Source organism: Falco punctatus (genome assembly GCF_963210335.1).
Source record: "Falco punctatus genome assembly, chromosome: Z".
NCBI classification, from domain to species: domain Eukaryota; kingdom Metazoa; phylum Chordata; class Aves; order Falconiformes; family Falconidae; genus Falco; species Falco punctatus.
The window spans coordinates 68793542-68817998 of record NC_137586.1 but is presented as its reverse complement, the minus strand read 5'-3'; the positions used below and the strand labels follow the sequence as shown (position 1 = coordinate 68817998).

The following is a 24457-nucleotide window of genomic DNA, read 5'->3' as shown; positions in this document are numbered from 1 at the left end:
TGTGGTCCCTGAAGAACTGGCACATACCTTCATGCTTGGCCATGCTTTCTAGGAGCACGGTACTGGCTCAAGCAAAACTGATTTTTATTTATTTTTAAAACACAACATACTTGTCATCTGTCTAAACGTGGCAGCTGCTTAATGCTGGTTTTGTGTGGCTTTTAAACTTGAAGGTGATTCATGAAGGGACAGAAGATCCTGTCTGTGGTGAATCACATGCAGATTGAAATAGGTAGTTCCAGTTTTTCACCACTTTTTCACAGCTGGCATCTGTACATTAGGTCTTCTCTCAGACCCTGCCTGATAGTCCTCGCTTTCCAGATGTATCTGGCAGAACCCAGAAGAGCTAGTGGTGGGGTGTGTGTCCCAGGGAGCCTCCAGCCCAACCTCCCACGTGGCAGGGCTGTGCCTAGCACTGGGTCAGGGGTGCTGCCAGCTCTGTCCCCCGAGCCCTGCAAACCCCTGCCCTCCCAGGGAAGGGGTTCTTCCTAATGCACAAAAAGGACAATCAGCAAACTTTTGCTTATTGCTTATGGGTATATTGTCTGCCACTGCCAAGAAGGCATTTGGTGCTGTCAGGTTTGTAACCACCCTGCCTATGCAGTTCAGAGCTGTTGAGCGCCGCGCAGCTGGTACGTTGGCTGCATTTAGTACTGCTCTGCTGGACGGGTTTCCAGTGCTCTACAGCAGCCTGTAGCCAAGCAATGGAAAGCCTCTGCCACATGCATCAGCTGAAATGGCAGTTTGCAGACTTGCTCACATTTTGTGAGCACTTGTCATCACTTTCATTGAGGGCATAAAAGTAACTCCAAGCCATGTGGCTTCCCACCTCTCCCTAGAAACATTTCCAATTTGTTTTGCTGAAGGGGATGGGCCAAGCCCTACTGCCATCAAAGTTCAACTCTACTACTTTTCATCTCCTTGTTGAAGTGGGAATGGAGCTGGAGGAAGACAAGCAGTTGGCAGGAATCGTAAGCGCTGGCAGCTCATAACCCATGTGCCATATGTTGTATCACGCGCCGTACCGAAGCACGTTATCAGCTCTCACTCATTCCCAACAAGACCCACTGTTACTGCCAAAAATGCTGCTTCTTCTGGGAGTTTTAGCTGTCCAGTGTCTCCAGGTTTGGAGCACAACCCACTGCCTGGCTGACGGCAGTGATGTTAGGGAACCAGTCAGTGAAGGCTGCTTTCCTTCTTGAGGGGCAAGACATCATGAGGTCCTTCAAGGGGTGGTTTCTAATTAAGGCACAACTACTGGAGCCTTCAAGTGAACAGTTCTGCCCTTCTCCCACTAGGAATTGCCCACAGGACCTTCCTGTGCTCCCTGGCTTGTGGCCAGCCTGACTCACCTAGGTCATTGTTATTCATCATGGCATTGGAGGCGCGGAGCCGGGGACCTTGCTGAGTGAAATGGTACCCAAACTTCAGCAGAGAGGTGTTTTTTTCCAACATGTTCGCAATTTCCATTTCTACTTTGTTGCCCAAGGGCTGGCTCTTTTGAAAACAGAAAAGCAAGTTGGTCAGGTCAGAGTGTGATTCAGAGCAAGCACTTAGATCTGCCATCTCCACCCCTTCCCTTCTTCTTTGGACCTGCTGGGTTATTTGGCATTTCTGACTTGGAGCTGGCGAAACAAATCGCTGGCCTGTTCCTGGTACAGCCAAGTGGCTCCAACTCCTCCAGCAGACATTCCCACAAGTCCTCTTGCCCAAAGACTTTGTTTCTTGGGCAGATTTACAGCTAAGAGATGTCTGGAGAAACTATGATTCTGAACTCCCAGTCACCTGTCCCTCAGCTCCCCATAGCTCAGCTGCTTCACTACTATCCCCTGGGCTTCTGGGGGAGCTAAACTTGCCATGACATTTGTGCCACTGCATGCTCTGGAGCTCTCCTTCTCTTTCCCTTGCATTGTAGCAAGAATTTCAGTTTTAGTATATAATCGATTACTAATATATTACTAAATATTTATTTAAGTCCCTGCAAGAGCTCCGAGCAAGGTTGACACAGGACAAGTGCATCACTGCTCTCCAGGCCAGCACCAGGAACAAGAAAGCTGCTTGCGCTGCCACAGCCTTTATTAATTACTGTAAGTAGTAGCAGATACTGGCCAGGAACTGCAGCACAAACAAGGGGTTGAAACCTCTTCAAAGCAACCTGGCAGTGGTGGCAGGCTGCCACCCTCCACCTTGACCAGCCATTCAGTTTCCCATAACCAGGACACGTTCACTTGGTCAGAGCTCCTGCTTGTGCAGGCTTTACCTGGTTGTCGATGCGCAGCTCCACGAGCGATGTGTTGCCCTGTAGCGCTTCAACAACAGCCAGGATCCCTGACCCAGAAATGAAGTTTGATTCCACGTTCAGGCTCTTCAGTGTATTATTGACCTTCAGCATTTCTGCTAGTGCCTGTAGGCAGAGGTGGGTGGGAAGAGCTGGCAGTCAGACAGGCAGTGGCAGAGCACCCTGAAGCAGCAGGGGCTCAGCTCTCCTCACCTCCGGAGGGTACCAGGAGGACCCTGAGTGCTGAGCGGTGCCACTGCCACCAGCCACGAGAGCTCTGCGCAGGGTGAAGGGGGTTCCCCCCTGTTGCGGAGGTACTATTGAATGTGGGCATGCTGGATGCCGCAGCAAAACCTTGTATGGATAAACCCTTAGGGCCACCCCAAAAGGTGACAGCCCACACTTGTGGCTGCTCTGTGACAGCTTCATCTGTCCCTCTTCTAAAGCCAGCATGGTCAGCCCTGCCTCCCACCTGATCCGCTCCCTGCCTGCACTGCTCCTGTGCGGGGCTGAGATGCTTCCCATCACAGCAGACAGAGATGAGCATCTGTCTTGAACAACAAGGCATTCTCCACGTCCAAAACATCTTCCCAAGTGGCTTCACAACCACATTAATCACTTTTGCTCCCCTCAGTGGGTGAGGAGCACACTCCCAACTTCCCTGACCTGATCTGATGATCTCATTCCATAAGCTGCATGGGAGGACCTGTCTACATCATGAAGCAGGAGGACTAGCAGGTGATGCCCAAGTGGCAGGGCTGACCTGCACCCACTCACACAGCACTTGGCACCACAGCTCCCCTTGCGCTGCACCGTGACCCACAAGCCCTCAAACAGCATCAGTGCTGCCTGCACCAGCTTCTTCCGCAGTCCAGAGTCCCTGAAGTAACGTGGGGGCTGTACTTGCCCTCCAAAAAGTTTTTTTTTTTTTTCTGCCAGGCAACTGGTAGTGTGAACATGTGTGCATGGAGGTAGGTAGGGGTGGCCTGGGTAAAGAAGAGCAAAAATTGGCTGCATTGGTGCTGGAGGAGTGTGCAAGGATGCAGCCTGGAAGGTAGTCTGAGAGCCAGGCAGAATGCTCAGCACCTCTCTGCATCCCCGCTGGTATTTAAGACCACCCAGAGCAGCCAGAAAGACCCTTTATCACAGAGACCACACATAAGAAATGCAGAGTCCTGCTTCTGCAGAGGTTTGCATAAATTCATGTATGAAAGAGAGCCAGAGCAGACATGCAGGGCAGGGCCAGGTGTGACACAGCAGCGTATGGCTTTGTACCAACACAAACAGATGTCGTGGCCCTGATGCAGGATAAATCAAGAGAGGCAAACTGCTTTTTACAAAACACCACTAGGAAGTCAGTTCTCATCTGCTGCTCCTTTTCTGGGAGATCCTTCAGGGTGCATATGAGACTGAATGGGATTAAAGGATTGTGTCCTGAAATCTCTGCAGCTGGAAAAGGAAGTGAAGGAACCAAAGCCTGTCTGTCGCCTGCTTTCACTAGTGCTCCCGAAACTGCAGCACCTGTACCAAATGGCAGAGGTGCAGGATGTGCCAAACACGATGCTGGGTGCAAAAGCAGTCAGTAACTCTGAAAATGCCTTGTCCAAGAACAGCTCCTGTCACAACTCTATGACAATGACCCGACAGTACTTACAAAAGCAACAGGATCGTTGCTCCGTGTCCCAACTATACTGAACTTCTTCACGTAGGTGTTATTTTTCAGCGCTTCTGCAAAAGCTTTTAAAGTTGGTATGGGAATATTCTGTGAAAAGAAATGCAGACACCTGTGTTAGGCCATCATCCATATGAAGAGATGTTCAACACATTTAAATGATATTTCAAATTTCTTAACAAGGTCAAATCACCAAATACACTTAAGTAATTTAGGAAGGGGTCAATAAATGTTTTTTAAAGTTCTCTTGCTATAATCAGCATGGCCTAAGGAGCATGGCAATGCCTTCATCCTATTTCCCACTTTGCTCACAGCTTACTGGCTTGATTTGAAGCTACATTATCTCTGCTGTTTATGCCCAGGAACTCAGATACTTACAAATGCAGGCACTGTGGGGATGCATGTAACCAGGGTTCATGAGCCTACACAACACTGCTCCTGAACCTTTTAATATGAATGACAGCACAGAGCAACATTAATGTCATGTTCAGGAAAATTTGAAATGTTCAGAAAAATTTGCCATGCTAGCTTCAACACTGAAAATAAATCCATGCTGCTTATTCTGAGTTCCTACAAAATGAGTATTTTTCACTTACCAAGCACTTCATATACCCTTTTCAGATGCACAAATTTTCACCTGTTTAAAATTTTAAGTGGTATCCTCAGCTTGGACTTCTTGGCACACCATTTGGATCCCACCACGTGGAATCACCTATAGTCAAGGCCATCTACTGAGCCATAACACAGAGCGCAGTGGCTTATCATCTCCATTGCCAGCTCCCAGTTCTCAAAACTGTGTCCTAAAGTCGTGAGTCCAGCACAAAAAAAGCACCTGCCTGCCAGGTCCTCAGCCTGGAGTCCTCAAGAGACATTCAGGGCCACTAGCCAGAATAAAATACATGAAAGTGAAAATATTTTCATTATAGAAAGGCACAGGTATCAGGGCACAAGTGGTTTTAATACGCATGTGCAGTTAAGCACGTTCTTGCTATTTGAATATGTCGTCATTCAACAGACGCCATGGGATGGGGGTCCTGGGGTCAGGACCTGTATTTTTTAGTATGTGTATGTCCCAGGGGGAACACAAGAAGTGGTGCTCTGTCCTGATATTCTTTCCACAACAAGTAAAGGAGTCCCACAGAAGGGGTGGGTGGGAGATGGACAGGACTCACCTGCAAGAAGGGAGGCTCCTTCCTGCTTTCATGGCAAGCGTCAGGATCAGGAAGCCTTCTTCCTTCCACCACTTTATCTTACATGAAACAGCCCCTCCACCAATGTGCCTGACTAAACCATTAAAGCAACCTAAGAACACCTTTAACCAGACAGGCTGCAGCTGGGTTTCCCAAACTATCCTCAACACAGCTCTGCTCTTCCAGGCATCTACAGCAGTCCTCCTGCTACCAACCCCACACCACTGTCCCACAGGAGGCAACAACCCCTGTTTGCCCAAAATGGAGATGGGAAGTACTGGTGTTCCTTGTCTGGCTACAGACAGCGTTGCGGTGTTACTCTGTGCAGCAAAACGTACTTGGTCTCTGCATTCTGTGTATCAAATATTTGGTCCTGTTATTAAAAGAAGAGAGTAGAAAGGAGAAAATACCATAATATTGTTAAGGTTGACTTCCTCAAGGTCAGGATCATTGTTTTGTATTCGTTTCAGAGTTTCCTCCACATCCGTTGAGTTCGGTTCCTCATCAGGAACTGGTTTGTACTGTGTGGGCTTAATCACACCTGCAAGTGAAACCAAAAGCACCCTGTGAAGCAGCATATTCTCTTTGGGTGTGTTTCTCCTCTTCCAGAAGCAGTGCTGGGAGAGGGAAGCATGACTGACAAACAGATGCAAGAGAAGCGACTGAACAAGCACTCATCAGCTCCCCTTATGCTCACACGCATCCAGGAACACCGCGCAGCACTGGGGCCAACAAGCACAGGACAGCCAGTGCCTGCTGTTAGGCACTCTCAGGGTCCAAAACTGGGTGGCGGAGGGCACACTGCCTGTGGGGCTGTTCCCTGGGCTGTGCCAGCTCCCAGACAGTGCCAGGCCAGCAGCCTGAGACTGCACCGCCTCACTCAGGGCAAGGATGCACCAGAGACGGCCCCAGCAATCACAGGCTGCTCTGACATTCACAGCTCCAACCTTCAGCCTAAAAATAATTCCCACGTTGCTAGCAGTTTCAAAGCCAAACACTGCATCCTGCTAACACTCTAAATCACTTACTGTTGAGCCCTTCTTTGTTCACGATGGTGCTGCTCCCCAGTGCCTCATAGTACTGCTGGTTACTCATCAAGGTGTGCATGCCAAGGATGGCTACAGAGAAAGAAAAGGAGAACATGACTTGAGTAATTGCACGCTCCAAAGCCAGGAAGGTTGCACACATGTCATGCTGCCCAGGACGGGGGTCCATAGCACACTACCTTTCTCTGTGCAAGCACAGAATACACAAAGGTGGGATCAAGCCCCCCAGCTGTCATAAATAACAGGGCTCAAATGTGCTCCCTTATTTATCCCAATGTAGGATTCCAATCCACGATCCATAGGAGAAGAAGAACGTCATCTTGTGGACAACAAACAGACAAACAGCAAAGACTTCCCAGCAGCCAACCTGATCACACAAAAACAGCGAGGGGAAGACAACAAAACACACAAAAAAGGCCACTGGCAGCATTTAATCTAAGGAGCCCAGTCCAGCAGGAGCCTGCATGTCCTCATCATCCTTGCTCACCTGGGCATGTGCTGCACACTGTGACAGTCCAGTTTTTGTGATGAGCTGTGCTCCACGCAGAGCCAGACGGACCCCTCAGGCAGCAACACACGAGGTGACTGTCATCTGAAGCATGACAATGCACATCATGCTTTTACTCTACAACAAGCAGGGGTGGTGGTATGCTTTGAACTGATTTTGTACTCTTGGAAGTTGACATGGTGAGAGGCTAAAGCTCTGCTGGCTCAGTCAAAATGCAGGAAGTGATGGTATGAAAAAAATTGAAAGGCTGTAAGAGCCTAACCCCCAAACTTCTGCCAATTTGTGCGTCTCAGGCTTATGACTGCAAAATCAATATGCAAATGCACATTGAAATGTGCCCAGGGGGATCTACTGACATTCTTGCAGCTGCGAATAAGCCGTGGGAAGCCAATGGCTTAAAAACACTTGGGCAAAGATTCCGTTTATAAAAATAACCTTGCTACTCACATAAAGTTCATGTTTGAAAATAAACTGGGTTTTAATCTTCTTTTTTCCTGTAAATGACTATATGACTTTCTAAAAGAAGATGCTGACACACCAATACCTGCAACTAACAGACACATTTGAACAGATCTTGACCTCCACATGGGCACAGTGATTACAATAAATAAGGAACAAATCTTTCCATAAAATTCATGCATGCCACCACAAAGGCACTTTGCTTTCCCACAAACTGCTCCTGTTATGCTTGTTTGGCACCAATGAGTCTGTCACCATTTGTTCGGTGCTTTGACCAAGAAGGGCTGGCAGTTGCAGGAGAAGGCTACCCCCAAGGCCCATCACAGGGATGTCACCTGCTATGGTGACAGCTCACTGTGGCTCCAGGTCCAGGTTGCATGGGCAGGCCAGTCTGCAGCAAAGGGTGTCAACAAACCACCCACTTCCCCACACCATCCCCAGCCCACCCCCAGCTGGACTGCACAGAGCCGAGCAGTCTCCATCGGCATGTCTGAGTGAGGCTGGGCACTCCGAGTTTGTATTTCAGCCAGGCCTTTCCTCTGCCGTGTACTAACAGCCGGAATTTTCAGGAGAGCAAGACAGCTCATAGAAGTGATTTGCAGGCTCAGCATCTGGGGACACATGTCCTCTCCCCAAACGCAGCTTCCTCTGACGACAAAAGCTCTCCGCCAGCCAGGACTGTGAATACCTGGACTGATGACAGAGGGAGGGATCTGCGGTTATGACCGTGCAGGCAGGGTTCTGAGGGGCTGGAGTTTGTGCCAGTAGCCAAGAGGGACCCACTGTTTGTTAAGCCTGGTGCTTACTGTTTATTATCCAAAGGCACGGGAGCCCTTCCAGGATTCATTATGATCCACCCACAAGAGCAAGCCTACTGGCCCAGCCAAGGAAGGCATCCAATACACTGTGGCTGACAACGAGCCCCGCTAATAGGCAGGAGCAATGCTGTCACTGTCAATATTGAGATTTCAACACAGCTTGTATCACAACAGTTCTCCTGCTGCCACTTCAAGACTGTTCTCCTGACAACTGCTGAACAAGCTGCCCTGAACAGCACCTCTCTGTGAAAATAATTGCTGCACAGATCTGGAGCTTAGAAAGGCAGATTTTATAGGATAGGGCTTTACAGAAGTACAGGAGTACAGTAAAAAAGCAAAACCCAGAGATGCATGGCTTGGCCAAGGTACTTATGCTGGAAGCCTTAATGCAGAAACACATTTCTGAGCCAGAATATGGTATTATTATGCAGAAGATGTCTAGTTGGTGTGATTATTCTACAGGCTACCTTACAGACTTCTGGCAAGGAGGAGACTGCTAGGGGGTCTGGAAGTCCGAAGGAGACAGAGCCGGAAAAAACAAGCACTGAAACGTTCATCGACTTCTAGACCAGGAGGGGACATGTGAGCTCAGTAAAGCATCAAGGAGGTGTTCATATGCTCCTCCAGCCATGGCATATCCCACCCCACTCACAGAGCTAAGTTCACACTACTGGCTTCAGCAAGACACCAATATTGTCATCTCTGCAGAGGCAGAGCAACGAGGCTAGCAGGGGGTCACTTCCACTCAGACAACACTGCCTGAAAAGCAGCAGCGGAACACTGCTTGAACTTACCTACCATGGCAGTGTGCAGCCCCCCCTCAGACAGGGACCACAACTGCCCTCGCTTTGCACAGGGCTTGTTTAGCTTGGCGAAGAGCTTGAACAGCACCTGCAATCGCTCCAGCCCCCTCTCCAGCTCGCTGTGTATTCCAGCCTGCTTCTCAGTCACCGTGAGGTGCACCAACCTTTAATGCTGGATTCCCTCACCCCTGAGCTAGCACAACACCAACCAACTGCACAAACTGCAAGAAATCCATAGCTTTAAAAGGTGTTGGAAAAGCTCTTTAACTATTTTCTGTTGCTGTGAGGTGTCATAGGAATAAAAATTCCTATTGTATTACAAGGTACCAACGAGGAACGTGCCTCAGGACAGCAGATGAACCCACACCCACTGCCACCACCTACACCTCCCTAAAATTTGCTCCCCCCGCTATACACTGACCCTTCCTCACCCCTCTTGGCTTCTCCTCAGTGTCATTCCCCTGCCTCCCTCATCCACAACCCTTTCTCCCCTTTGTAAGTACACTGTCCAGTTACTTCTCATGTTCCCCAACATCTGAACCAGTGGGTAGATTTAGATTAGGTATTAGGAAGAAATTCTTCCCTGTGAGGGCGGCAAGGTGCTGGCATGGGCTGCCCAGAGCAGCCGTGGACGCCCCATCCCCGGCAGTGCTCAAGCCCAGGCTGGATGGGGATCTGAGCAACCTGGGCTGGTGGAAGGTGTCCCTGCCACGGTGGGGAGTTGAAACTAGGTGATCCTAGAATCACAGGATCACTTAGGTTAGAAAAGACCCCTAAGATCATCAGGTCCAACCGTTAACCCAGCACTGCCAAGTCCACCACTAAACCAAACCATGTCCCTATGCACCACATTTAAAACAGGCATTTTTTTAACACCTCCAGGGATGGTGATTCCACCACCTCCCTGGGCAGCCTGTTCCAATGCTTCACCAGACTTTCAGCGAAGAAAATTTTCTTAATATCCAATCTAAATCTCTCTGTTTGATCTTTAAGATCCCTTCGAACCCAAATCATTCTGTCATTCTATGATTAACAAAAAGCAGCCCTGAGCACCTGTTGAAACGCTGCTCTAACCTGACAGCGCCTTTAAGAGGTTGCACAAGAAATTCACGTTCTCACTGAGTCTGCTTGATTGTTTCCTAGAGGTTTGGCTCGAGGAAAGCTGTGCTCCTAAAGGTGACAGGCTGCAATTTGCAAGATTCAGTGGCAGAGACAGAAGAGATCAAACAGCACACACTGTTCCCTTGATAAATCCTTCTTCTCCCTCCTCAGCTTTGGTCTGTGCTCCTGCTTAAATCACATGGGCTGAGAGTAACTTTAAATATACACTTCTTTTTTAATAAAGAAATAAATCCTGTCAAAACTGACAGCATTCAGATAAACAACAAAAAGCTCAATAGCTGATTTCCTGCAAAAGAACGAACAAAAAGAAACTAGTAGTCAAACAACTTGAACTCTCAATTCACATGAAACTATTTTACCAGCAATGTCACAGAGCTCTGCATCAGAGGCATTAGCCAGGGCTTCCTCCAGTTCCGGCTCCAGAGTCACACTTTCCAAAACAGGATCCATCGGCTTCTGCTTGGGGATCCAAGCTTTTCCTATAAATGCAAAGTGAGGTCACTCTCAGTAGAGCTATAACACCTGCTTCACAAGCCATGCGGATGCATTTTCACGGGGTGAGATTTGCATAGTGGAAAGAACAGAGGGGGCACAAGGACCTAGAGAAAAATAAGAGGAGAGACACTGAATCCCATCCCATCAGCTCAGTGTGAGTCCTGCTGTGATGCCAGCCAGGAGGCACCTGCCAGACACCTCCAACTGTGGAGCTCAACTCTTTCACCAGCACGCAGAGGACTGCAGCTACCAAAACCCAACAGTCCATTGGCACAGGACGACGACTGTTCAGCGTGCAGCGCTCAGAAAGCCATGCACAGCCACACCCTGCAGGACTTCACTTCTCTGAAAGGGACAGAGTTTGTGCTACTTCTCCTAAAAGGGATGGAGATTTGCCAGCTCTCACACGGACAAAGAGAGGCCAGTGGCCTGCACCCAGCACCCAGCAGGACCGACCCCACCACTGAGACAGTTCCTGCTGCTAAACTCTGAATGCATGGTGGCAGGGCAGGCGGTACTTCAGCCAGAAGAAGGTGGAAAGGTGGTGGTGGAAGGTCCCTGGCAGCAGGCAGAGGTAGCATTCCAGCACACGGGATGCAAGGAGGCTTGGGGCAGCTGGTCTGGCTCGATGTTGTTACAGAGAGCAGTAGGACAAGGGGGAGAGACACGGAGGGCATGCCAGGTGGAGACCCCCATGCTGTGTCTCCTGGGACAGCAGCAAGCCAAGGAACAGGCCTTCTCCCTACAAGTCAGGTCTGAGATTTCACAGCACAGCACCTACCTGCAACCACCCCCACCATGGGAGAAAAGAGAGAGGCTTGTAAGTGTTTTAACACCGTAGCAGGGAGCAGCCTGTTTGAGTAAACCCAGCCCTGCTGTGGGACAGGACGGGGAGGAGGAGGGATCCCAGGGTATTTTGGAGCAGTCCTCTCCCTGAAATAGCCCAGGATCGCTGCAGAGAGATAGCGAGTGCAAAGGTCTCGGCCCGGCATGCCAGCTAGGACTATTTTTGTCCCCAGCCTGAAACCAGAGTCAGTGGCACCAAAGGGGAGAAACAAAGATCCTGCTGCTCAGGGATGTGCAGAAACAGAAGGGGCTAAATTTAGCCTCAAGGAAAAAGCAACTGCGCTTTGGGGTTCCGCAGTAGGAAATCGAGGCTGCTATAAACAGCCTTTTGCAAAACACCCCATCTCCTGCCTGCACGCTGCCGCCCCAACAAAGACGGCAGGAATCTGCTCCCGGGACACAGCTGCTCTCGCAAAAATAGGTGCAGTGTCACATGTGCCTGCATGGCCAGGCACCTTCTGGGCACTCTGTAGCACAATGAGTGGGAAGGGCTGGCCCTGGGCTCTGGCTTGGTGTGGAGACCCGGCACCGCTGTCCCACCAAACACACAGCTTGGCAAACCATACACAGCATCTGGTCAGTTCAGTAGGGAATAGGAGAAACAGGGCAGGCTTAATTCTGCCGTCACACAGTAACTCCTTTTGATATCTCAGTGACATCAAAACTTCTGGGGTTTAATTTCGGCAAGTTTCCCACGTCAGTCATGCTTTATTACAAGTTTGAACTTTAAATTAAACTGTGTATGCAAACACAGCACTATATATCATAATACAGCGTGTATGCACAGACCAACTCCTACCCTGTCCGGCAGCACAGCCAGGGACAGCACCTCCCACGGCAAACTAATAAATCACCCTCTGAACTGCAAACGTGGTAGTTTATTTCCAGCTCTGCCACAACTGTGAACTATGTAATTTACCACCTCTGGCTCACGGTCAATGTAAGTAGTGTCTTCACTCAACAGCACGTTACAAGTGAAAATATGTTTAACGTGTTTGAGATCATATCAGGTTGAAATACGATTAGCTCAGACCAGATGCTGAAGACTCAAAATGCCTGAAATACCTTTGTCTCATGCAGAGCACTGCTACTACCTGCTGGGCTAGCCAGGCTGGTGGAGAACGCGGGGCTGGGCTATACTTGAAGCTGCTTGATTGCTCTTCCTGACAGCACTCAGTTTACTCTTTTCATTTATTTCTTTCAAGGATAACTAATTTTTTTTTTGCCAAAAATACCACCTCGAGTTTTACTAAATGGACAGATTTAACACAAGCTCTTTCTTAAAGATGCACATGGATCAGTAAGGAGGCAGATTTGAGAAAGACCTCAGCTGGGAAACAGGATCACATGCCCACGTTTTCAGCACTTCTTTCTTGACGTGGGGCAACCAGTAGTGCAAACAGCATACAACCAGATCTTCAGCTTCAGGGGCACTGTGGTACAGAGTGAGACACAACAGCTGCTGAGAAACTCCTAGAACCATGAGGCAAGGGATTGACCAGACTGCATCCCATGTCAGATCATATTCAGAGTGGTAATGGGAGCAGCAAAGCCCTCTGGATAACGGGACATGTCCCAGGAGAACAGGAAAAGATACCAGAGGAGAGGCAGAGCAAGACCCTTGCTCACAGGCCCCAGGGCCACGCCAAGCAGGGACGCAGCAGTCACTGCAAGCTAAGATGCAGCAAAACAGGAACATGCAAGCTGCAGAGCACTGGGAAACAAGGCCAGGGCCGTCAAGAGGTGACTAGGCGGGAAGTGTTGCGATCATCACAGCTGCGGGGAGCTGTGGAGTGCCTCCATACCGAGATGAAGTTCAAAGTGTTGGGACTGGAGCATGAAAGGCAACAGTGGAAGACAGAGCGCAGTCAGAAGAGCTCAGAGGAGCACAGGGCAGAGAATGAACAGGAGAGGACAGAAGATGATGTCTTCCCCAGAGCTGGACACAGCTGCAGTGGGATGGGGATGGAAAGAGGCTGCACACTGGTACAGCCTCTGTCTATTGCTTAACAACATATCAGGTGGTACCCAAATCAGCAAGTACACAGACCTCTTGAGCACACCCCAGTTTATTAGCCAGCCTGGGCTGGGGCCAGAGAGCAGAAGGAGCAGACCCGCCACCCCAGTGGTATCAGAATGAAGTTGTGCTTAGCATTGCAGGTCAGAGACAACCCTTCTGCTGTGCACCCGCTATGCCTTCATCGTGACACGCTCAGCATGGTGCAAAGGATAACCATACCTCTCTTTTCACCTGTGAAGGGAACCAAGTCTTCTCTGTCTTTAACGTCCTTTGCCTGCTTTTCTAGGTGGGCCATGAGTTCCTCCCTTTTGAATGGGCCAGTTGGTGGCTTTTGTGTCTGATCCCGCTGCCTGAGCCCTGCTGGCAGCAATGCATTCTAGGCACAGAAGGGAGAAACACAGATTATCTTTGCAGGCTGAGATCCCCATCCACCAAACACTGTCCCCTCTCCACTTTCCTCATTGCACTGTCCTTCTTCCACATTGCTGGACAATCTGTGTCTCCTCTTGTCAAAGGTTATCTCCATCCAACCCCACTGATTCCCACATTTTCTGAGACACGTGGTGCTCCTTCCCCCCTCCAGTTTCAAATGCTGGCTCCATTACAAGATCTCCGTGCTGCCAAGTGGTTGTTTCTCCATAACAACAGCTCCATCTCTTTCTCTGGGGGCTCTCAGCCATCACCTCCTGCTCCTCTAGCATTTTCCCACACTCTCACCATTTCTGCTGCCTCTTTGCAACAGTCACAGTGCTAGAACTGAGCTGCTAAACTCAGCCTGTTTTCGCCTCCCTATATGTACCTGTCCAAGTGCTTACATGCTCCATGTGTCCCAGTAAGTTCTGGCCTTTCACAGAACCAGAACTTTGCACACACCATCTTTTCTGGTGGTCTCTTCTGCCTTTCATGACACATCACAAAACTACAGGCAGGGTTTCGCAAAGAAGGTCACTCTGCTGCAGATCAAAATCCCTGTGAACCTCAGCCCTTTTTTGAACTGCCTCCTTGTTATTCAGTCACATTAGACACCATGGGAAGTTGCTTTGTGCCTGACACATATGGCACGTAAGCACCTGCTTATATTTAAATATAGAACAGCCTTAATGCAGTAAGACTATTCCCAGATTTGCCACTAAGCATGTTCTTTAAAGGCTTGCTGGGTAGAAGTCGATGTTTACTTTTTAAGACATCCAAGGTGATTCTGAACAACATGCCAATTTTTCCATGCCCACCTAACAGAAGAAATCCATTGTAATTTAAATTTGTATCGTTGAAAAGCCTTGGAAGGAAAATGACTAATAGGAAGCAATTATGTTCAGGCAAGCTTGGAGAGCAACAGAGGAGAGCTGTGCTAATGCACAAGCAGGGAAGCGTAGGAAACAGCTTGCTTCCTCAGGCTTTGCGCTGTGAGAGGTGACCAAGCTTTAACTCCTGTACTCAGGCTACACCTGTACAATGTTGGCAAACATTTTACCTTTCCACACCTTTCACAGAACGCTGCCTGACTCTGTGTCTTCTGAGGCAGCTGTAACCAGCCCATCAGCTTAATCCCAGGAGCTAGCCTGCCACCTCTTAATTATTTTCCTGTGTTGCAATTAAAAATACTGATGATGCAACCTACACTGCCCATCATTTCCCCCAGAAAGACCAACTGCATGCTGCAGGAATGATTTCTCACTTGGCAGTGCCCAGCTGCCTCATCATCTAACGTTGCCGTAACCCAGTGGCCTGCCAGTTGGCTCTGCACGTCCCCTGCTAAAGCCACAGGACAACGTTGCCTCCAAAAAGCTTTCAGGGCTTGGCACCCACAGGCTCAGTATCTGCATATGCGCAGCTCCTGCTGATGTTGGGAGGTTGCTAAAAAAAAACCAGTTATCCCATTTTACAAAACTCTGGGATCTGGATTTCAGCCTAAATGGAGGAAAATACAGACCGTTCCAAGTCTGCTATGAAAAAAAGCCAAACATGCCACAAAACCCAAAACATTCCCTCCAAGGTGGCCTGATCAGAAGCAGAATCCAGTTTCCATAGATGTCCTGCCCTGCACCAGCACTGGCTCACATCGGTGCTGCAAATCACAGCGCTTGTCACGCTGCAGCATGTGTGCCCAGGCAAGGGCAGGGGAATACCACAGAAACAAAGTCCCAGGTGCAGCCCATGCTTCCGATGCCAAAACTGTTCCTGCTCGTCTACGGCCAGTCTCTTCCATCCTTGCACTGAGCACAGGCTCTGCAAAGAATCCCACTTAAATACAGATTACTAATGTAGCCCGTTCCCCCACAACTACTGAGATTTACCACCTCGCAAATCTCATGTAAAAATTACTTACATCAGGATCCAGCTCTTCCAGCTCATTCTCGAGCTTCCTGAGCTCCTCCTCTGTCAGAGCCCCAAGGATCTTGTCTTCATCCAAGTCTCGGTATTTTTCTAGCTCCTTTCTGTAAGACATCTTAGAGGAGTCTCGTGAATCTCACTTTTATGTCAAAACAGGACCTGAAGTGAAAACAAGAAGCATAACACTGAGTACATGAAACACAGCACTGCAGCCTGGCTGGCAGGGGAATGCCGAACACCACCGAGCTGCGGAAGATCTATGCTTAAAGCATGGCTGACTTTAAAGCCAGGTCAGATTGCTCAGGGGCCCCCTGGTCCATATCCCACATGCAAGGAACAGCCCACGGTCGTGAGAGCGGCACAATTTCAGCAGCACGTTGCTCCACCACAGACTCCCAAGGCAGCACTGAGGAAGTACTTTGTACAGGACCCTGGCTAGAGGTGTCTTTCTCCAAGCAACGCTAGATGTTAGGTATCCTGGGCACTTATTTTCTCAAAAGACAGTAAACCAGAAATCATAAAGTCTGCAGCTCTCATGCCCTTACAAGCCCCCCCAGTAACACCTCTCTGCACGTGGCACTCCAGGTAACAATGTCACCAGATGGGAAAACAGATTTGTAACATCACTGAGTATCTCTGAGCCCTGTAAACCTCCACGAGGTTACAGTGTGTGACACTCCTTCCCATGTTTTAAAGCCACAAGGAGATCAGGAAGTATTATCCACTCACGTTTAGGAGGCTGCCAGTTTAACGTGCTGTTTAGTGACCCACCTTCCCCGAGAGCACATGTGTTTGCACTGCTGCGAGCTAAGCAGCTGACCTGAGCGTTACCGCATGCCTAAAACAACCCTTGAGGAAAAGAAGTGGGAGTAGCATAGTGAATGACCTATCCGGATAATCCTTGATGACCCAGGGGTTTGTCCCACGTCGCCTAATATAAAACGCCATACAGAGTCACACACACGTAAATGGACCTCTGCCAGCTCTAAGACTGTAGTAGACCTTCTACAAAGGTCAACTTGTTTAAAATGTGCAGGTGGGTTATAAATACACTCACTGCAACACACAAGAGTGTATCCAACTCTGCTTTTTTTTTTTTTTTCTGAAAGTTTCCTTCTGTTCCATAGCACTGTTTACATTTCTTACATATTATTTACATGGCACATATCTATATTTTTTTGGCTTGATTTTTGTGGAGGGTATTGAACCATAGATAATTGGAAGTGATTTTTCCTACAGTTTTAAAAAAAGTCTTTTTATTCTTTCAAGTGGCACTTACACTAAAATAACAGCGAGGCCTGTGCATTTTTCAAGGAGCCAGACATCTTTTGAGTTTCTATAAATGGCCTTTTTTTGGCCTCTGCAGAGCATCAGAGCTCTACCCCGAGTCACATCTCTCCAGCTTTGCTCATCCTCTCAGGGCAGATCATGCTCTTATGATTGCTCTTCATTAGCGGAGACGTCTCTTTATACAACTTGCAACACAGCTGCTGTTCCAGATAGGAAAATTATCTTTAGCTTGTTCACAAAAGGGCACATTAATGCACACATGGCTCGACAGCAAGCCCTTAAATTTAGAGCTGTCATCTGGTCAGACGTTTGGTTCCCCACTGGTGTGGTGGTAACTCCTGCATCACTCACATTCCTGCCACTCGCCACTTAGGAGGTGTAGCACCAGGAGATGGTGCCTACTGGATGGAAAGAGCAGCCCCCCAGGCTCCCACAGCTGGGAGCTGAGGGAGTGAGAACTGGCTTTTTGTTGGGCTGGTTTGCTCCATGTGGCAACCCGAGAGCAGTAAGGGGGTGACGGAGGAAGCACAGGCTGCAGGGCGCAGTGGGTTTGGCCGAGCGAGGCGGTGGGGACCCCAGCACTCGGGGGCTCCACCGTGCCCCTGCAGCGCTCAGCACCTTGAGCAACAATACTGATGTGCAGCAGCCACCCACACCGCTGTGCCCTCGTCAGGCTAGCAGCTGCGACCAGCAGCTTGGCCCCAGCAAGGCTGCCCTTCTGGTCAGCACAGAGAAAAGCAGAGCCTTTATCACAACGACCCACGAACGAACGCTTGGATTTTTAGCAATTGTTACTACTCTGATGCAGGAGATCCTAGAAAAGCAGCCTAAACCTGGATCCGGAGATGTGCTGTGCCACTGTGACCTTAGATTGAAGTGCATGAACCACAAGCAGTCTGTATTTCACACTCAATTTTCAGTTTTCGCTATTCTGTGGAAGGAGCGGGAGCTAAGAGCAGGCAGCAAGGCAGAGGACAACCCACCCGAGGCTGCTAAATTCCCTGTAATGGCTTCAAAATGTCCACATCTGCCATGCACATAGCCATTCCGATCTTGGCTACATGTGGACGACTATTGTCAGCGGCAGCCCCAGCCCCTTCCTGGCAATCGGCGTAGCCTGAAGTGGCGGCTCGGTGGGGACCGGGGCGCAGCCTCCGCAGGGCTGACCTTGCAGCCTCCTGCCAGAAGGACAGAGGCTGTCAGTGCCGAGAGGCAAAAGGCAGGACAGATGTCGGATGTCAGCATGCACAGGCAATGCTTCTGGAAAATGCTTCAGGTTTCAAAGCATCCTGCAGAGATATGAAGCTGGGACTGCATATAGCAAAGGCCCTGAGGGTTGAGGACAGGTGCAGAGCCTGCTGAAACACAGCTGAAATCCCCGCAGGGAGAAGTTTGTTTGCTACACACACCAAGCAGAGCTGCCAGGAGGAGACAGTGCCCTCGCAGCCTCACTGGTGCAGCCGGACGGTGCCAATGACTCACGCAGCTCCTGCAGCGCGCGCACTGGGAGCACCGGCCGTGACTGAGGTGGCAGGACATTCAGTGCCATGAGCTGAGCGGGTTTAGCATCGCGTCCCCCCGCACAGCCTCCAGGACTAGTACACTCGCTGGCTCTCACTTATCTCCACAGCCCAGGCCTCTTCTACCCTATCTTGCTAACGAGTGCTGGGAGGAAAAGCAAAATAGCATCTGCTCTAAATGGCAAGAGGGGTTTATAGCGCCAAAAATGAGAAAGGAGATGAATTCTGCCTAAGCCTAACTGTTTTGATTTATCCAACGGGCTGAAACACCCACTGCCACGAGCAGCGCTCCTTGAGCCATGTCAGGGTTCAGGCATGGTTTAACACAGGTGTCCCCCCCACCGACACCCACACTCTAAAAAACTAACAAGATCCTCCAGCACAACTGCAGTATTATATGCACATTTTAAACCCGCACACTTCTGGACATTCAGGAAAGAGTTAACTCTAATTCACCACAAATCTGCTCCATCAAATCTATTCTCAGTGCCTTCCTAAGAGGGCAGCTTTGATTTCTTGCTGGCTTTCCTTAAACGTACCAACACACTTTTCATTCAGTAAACAAAGGAAGCATCACATCAAAATATATACATAATATATAGAAGCTGCACAAGACTGACACAATTAAAACTTTAAGTCCTCAAAAACCTGAAATTCATATTAACTACCAAGACAGCAAGATACTAGGTCTCGTTGTCCAAAGTATTCATCAGACACATGAGAAGACAGCCCAAACACTTGTACTTGGTAAGTCTGAAGAGCACAAAAGTTGGTATGCATGGAGACCTATAGAAAGTTTCAAGGAGAAAAATTAAATCGGATGGGAGGTGAATTCACACCACAGGTCATCTACAAGGAAAAACTGTTCCTATCATGAATACAGAAAAACAAAACCAAACAAGAAGGCAACATTTGTGATTATAAGGGGGGTGGAATAGTTTCTTTCTGAAGGGTCCAAAACCACTGAACAAACAAATGGATGTTGTAGAAGAACTGAAAATGGAAAGCATCCCACATGACACTGAAAATACTCCTTTCAGTGCTCTGCACTGGTACGGCCCCCCTGCAGCACCATGCCCTTTCTGGGGCACCAAAACCCAAGAGAAGCACCAGCCTCTGTGCAGGGATCCAGCTGAGACCTGGGTAGGAGGCCCCTGTGGGACCACTGCATCCCATCCACTGTGGAGAGCAGCCACAGGGATGTGGTCATACTCCTCAGGTGGGTGAGCAGGGAGGGCAGGAGCAGGGCTGCAATGGGCTCAGGCTGCAACAGGCTGCCCCAGGAGGCTGCGGAGCAGCACCAGCTGAGTCAGAGCATCTGCAGGATCATCCCTCAGTGCTCTGACAACCCCAGGAAAAAGGAAAAATGAGAAAGCAGAACTGGGTAAAGCGACAGAAAGAGCAGCGAGCAAGACAAATTCCAAGAAAACACAAAAACGTCTTAGAGAGAAAAATAAAGGCTGATTTCCCCCGGGTGCTGTGCAACACGGAGCCCAGCCTCCCGGCGCACAGCCTCCCACATGCACCAGCATGCTAACAGTGGGAAACTACAGGAAGCCCTTTTCTTTTTGTATGTGCGTGGGGAGAAAGAGCAACCAACCTCGGCAAAGATACAGGACTTTTCAGTGGTAAATTCTGTCACCTGTTCGAGCCAAGCCCAACGCCGGCGTTTTGCGGCAGGCTGCAGCACGCAGCTGTCACCTCCACGGCCACGGGGACTGCAGCAGGCGGGGGGTCCAGTGCACCCCCAGTCATCTGCCGCACCGAATCGCCAGCAAAAGGCAGAGGACAGGAACTCTGTGTACTCTGCCTCCTGATGAGAGCCATGGCTGAAAAAACAAACAACCCCCACCCCAGACAACCCTCAAACCTGCCAGGAGACTTTTACAATGCTTTGAAATAAGAAAGCAGACCAAAGCCTTGGTTCCCGAGATAAGGAGGCTGCCAACAAGCATCACCAGCTTGTTGTCACCGTATTAATGGTTCTGGAAAAACTGCCAAGTTTGAAGGCAGAAGGCTATTCAGGATGAAAGCTGTTTTTAAGCAGCACTGAAGGCAGAAGTTAACCTTGTGAGGGGTAACCTGGCTTGAGAACAGTTCATATTTGACTCACGCAGCGTTTTGATTTATGAGATTTTTTCATAGCTGAAATGTAAACCCAAGTCAAAGTTCAGAGCTATTACTTTTTACAGCCCAAAATAACAAACCAATATCAACCAGCACCTCTGTAGTTGCTATAATTCCTTTTTACTTTTCTTTGACTTTTAGCATAACTTTAAAGATAAATGCCAGGGCTGTTTTTTGAGAAAACGTGCGTACCTCAGGTGACCATTTCCTATAAACTCAAGAGAAGTGCTTTCTGTGCATGCACCTCAGTGAATCACCCAGGTGTAAAACCAAGATGCAAGCCCGGCAGAGGAGGGGAGCATATCAGCTCCAGATGGTTTCCTAAATGAAGACCGTATTTTTATGTGGCCTCTAAGTGCTCTGATAAACTTTAAGGCCACTACCTAACTCTAATGAAATCTCACACAGGACTCAAACCCTAATTTCTTGTCAAGCTGCACCCGTGTGCAAAGGGTCCATCAGCACAGGCATAATGTGGAGCAAGCCTAGGCATCTCCTTTGGCTGACTGTCAGGGAATGAAGGAGAGCGCTGTGGCATCTGCAGGGATGTCTAGGGACAGGGAGGGAACCAGAAGCACTTGAAGAAGGGGGAGCTGTTACAAGTGGTAGAGCTGGGGCAGACACAGGATGGGGATGCAGGCATGAAGGACATCAATCAACCAAAAAGTGAGTCTCTGCTGGTTTTGCTGCTCATGGGACAACTTGCAAACCCTGGCCTTGCATCCCAGCATACCTGGGTGCTGGTGTGCAAGAGCCTGACTCCACAGCTGTCCTGCTGTTTGAGTCACTGAGCACGCCAACATCACCAGTTCCCAAGAGTTTCAAGAAGGGACCAACAAATCACGGCCAGATCCATTAACAACAGAGGGAAAGATGCCCAACAGCTCCTTCCAAGACCAAATCTAAAAATGTAACTCTCTGAGAATTTTGCAAAACCCGGTAGGAAATCAGAGCTGAGCACAGGGGGAGCTGGTTCTGCCCCCAGTGTCATCACACAGCCTTACACATCGAAAGTATCGACCGTTGGGTGCTTCCTATCACCAGTTACCCTGGTCACAAGGGAAGTAAATGCAGATGTGCTGGTACAGGACCACTCTTCTCCCAGCACAGAGGTACGAAAGTCACACATGGAGCCAGCAGTCCCTTCTCTGGCAGACATAACCTGAGCCCAGCAGTGGCCCTGCAGGTGACCATGTGCCCCGTCCCTGCGGGACAGGCATCCAGCAGTTTACCCCATTTCAAATGAACATACTTTGCTCTTGCTAAACATCAGGTCTTTGGCTTGGAGAAATGAAAGGAAGATAGGTATCTAAAGCCAGTCCTTTTAAGGGAATGGTCTCCTGCATATTTTTTGTAGATTCTTTTTTAGGCTCATTGTCTCAGGCAGAGAGGGAAGCATCTTTCAACAATGCATAAATACAGACCTAGGCTGCAGTGTCAAGCGTTGTTGGTCTGCTTGGGCTCTGCCTCACCACTTTGAATGTACAGGATGTTGACACATCTTGTCAAAGCTACAAGAGACTTCCTATATCTCTGCACTGGACTTGCAGCCCGAGGCGCACTAGAAAGCATCTAGCCAGGAGGTCCACAGAGGTGGGTATTTCTCTCTGCTTAACATCCCTGAGGCTGCAGCTAAATGCTGCATCCAGTTTGATCATCCCCAGTAGAAGGCAGGTCTTGACAGGATAAAGAGACTCCATTGCAGGGCCATCATGATGGGCAGGAGGCTGGGACACAGAAGATGTGAGGAGAAGTGGAGGCAACCGGACTTCTTCGGCCTGGAGAGGGAAAGGCTGCAGTGGGATCTAATTGCAGCCAGTCATCCCATGCCTAAAGGGAAAGGATTTCTAGAGAAGACAGAATCAGGCTTTCCACAGAGGTTATCAGGGGAAGGACAAGGGGCAATGGGGACAAGTTCTGGCAAGGGGAAAACTCCTTGCCACAAGAGTGGTGCAGCCCTTGGACAGGGACCACAGAGGCGGTGGGATCTTCATCCCTGGATATTCAATGCTTAACTGGGAAAGGCCCTGGGCAACTTGATCTAGCTCTGGGGCTAGGCCTGCTCAGAGGAGGACACCAGACTAGGAACATCCAGAGGACCCCCCTCACCCATCTAAACTTTCTGTGACTGGGTCTTAGAAGAATGTGTAGGTCTGTCCAACTGATTCCTTCTCTGCATTGGAGGAGGTTACACAGGATGGGAACCAGGCTCCAAGCTGATCCCCTGCATTTCACAAAAACTTGTTTTCTGCACTCACTTAGTTTATCCAGCTGAAGCAAAGTCCTCACTGCTGTGATCCAAGTTTGAATTCTGATTCTCGTTCAACACAAGGGAGTTTAGCTGCCTTCCTCTAAAACAAACTGGTAAACCATCATGAGCTTAGACTCATTGTTGAAGGTCACCTTGACTAAGCCCCTTGCTTCTGCAGAATGAGGATGAGTCACTCAGCCTCCAGGACACTATCATAGTATCATCTTGCTTTGCAGCTTTCTCACACTGAGAAGCCCTTGTGCAGCTTGCAGAGTAGCCAAGCATCATCTTGAACGATTCCAAATAAAATAGAGCGTACAAGGTAGCTGATGTATCCAGCCCCTGCTCAGCGAGCAGTGCCCATCTTCATCCCTTAGCTTTTCCACAGCAGAGTTGGACAGTGCCGGCACATTCATGCCCTGGCTGAGAAGAGTGGATAGAGAGAAGACAGGGGATGTTCCAGACAGTGAGAAGCTCCGTCATGTCAGATGCAGAAAGCAAGAGGTCAGCACACCCCATCATAGTTCCAGGCAAGCCTGCCATCAGCCAGAAAGACTGAGGCCCTCTCAGCCTCCCTGCAAGAGGCTCATGCCTGATGAAATCCAGCGGGGAATCTGCGGTCCCTTCAGGAAACTCAGACTTCTCTAAGGAAGACCTGGATTTCCTCCAGTTTGACAAAAACCCCACAACCAGTAGCCACCAAGCTAAGACACACTAAAATTTGTATTTGAAAAGAAACATCTGGAAGGAGGCATCCTGGATCTATCAAAGCACACCGTGACTTCTGCCTCTCTAAATGAAATGCTGACCATGCAAAACACTCAATGCTATCTGGAGTTATCATCACCGCCCAGAATCCTACAGCAATGAAGTTCCACACGCCATAGACAACACTTACTGATGATGCTGCTTCAGTCCCATGGGGATCCTCACGCTGGAGCTGACATTCCCACTTGACAGCTCCACAGCAAACAGCTTGTCATCTGAGGTCATGCACACACTACGGGAAGCTCCCTGTGCTTGACTAAAGTGATCTCTCCCTTCATCCACTGTTGCTGAGGTGAGTCTTACACTGGCTGCATGCTCTTGGACCTTCCTCTCTCTTTGTGTGCTAGCAGCTCACCCAGTTCCTTATCCAGTACTCAGGAACTACCTGTTTCTCCTGGCCCTTCCCTCCTCGATGCTCCTGCAGCCTGCAAGCCACACAAACCAGTACTGGCTCTTGCCAAGCAGTCTTTCTCATCAGGGCCATCCAGCAAATAACCTGGATGTTTGGTGACCACACAACACGTCAATGGGGTCAAATTCTGCCAAAGCCCAAACACAAACCTTTCCAGCTGCATCTCCCTTTTGCATATTTTTAAGGCACATGCTTGCAAATACAGTGATGTGTTCTCCTATTTGGGGTGAAGTTCTCTCACGCACCTGGCATGTACTTAAATCGTTAATTACTAATCCCTATGAAAAACACGTGGGCACACTTGAGTCATTAGTGACACCATGCACTCAGTTCCTGCTCTGTAACTTGAATCCTTCCACTTGGAAACTTCACAGCCAGCACAATCTCCTTTGAAAAGGGGTCCTGGGCTTCTTGCCTGAACTTCTCTTGGTCCTCAGATGGACTGCTGCTTCTCTGGAACACTCTAGTTGCAGGGAGCAGCTGAACCTGACGGATACCATA

At 49.3% G+C, this 24457-nt stretch overlaps 1 protein-coding gene across 3 annotated transcripts in view; it reads right to left on the bottom strand.

Moving 5' to 3' along the window:
* Positions 1–24457, bottom strand: part of TMOD1 (tropomodulin 1) — a 29892-nt gene that overhangs the window by 2149 nt on the left and 3286 nt on the right. For 2 of the 3 annotated variants that reach the window (XM_080372991.1, XM_080372993.1), the window contains exons 2-9: positions 15584–15747; positions 13477–13633; positions 10256–10375; positions 6169–6258; positions 5551–5681; positions 3933–4040; positions 2261–2404; positions 1353–1497 (exon numbers count right to left, since the gene is read on the bottom strand). In XM_080372991.1, the coding sequence (XP_080229117.1) occupies positions 1353–1497; positions 2261–2404; positions 3933–4040; positions 5551–5681; positions 6169–6258; positions 10256–10375; positions 13477–13633; positions 15584–15703 (1015 nt within the window). In that variant the 5' untranslated portion in view covers positions 15704–15747. Of the gene's footprint in view, positions 1–1352; positions 1498–2260; positions 2405–3932; positions 4041–5550; positions 5682–6168; positions 6259–10255; positions 10376–13476; positions 13634–15583; positions 15856–24457 lie in introns of those variants that run through there. The other variant, XM_080372992.1, reaches the window with a different exon arrangement.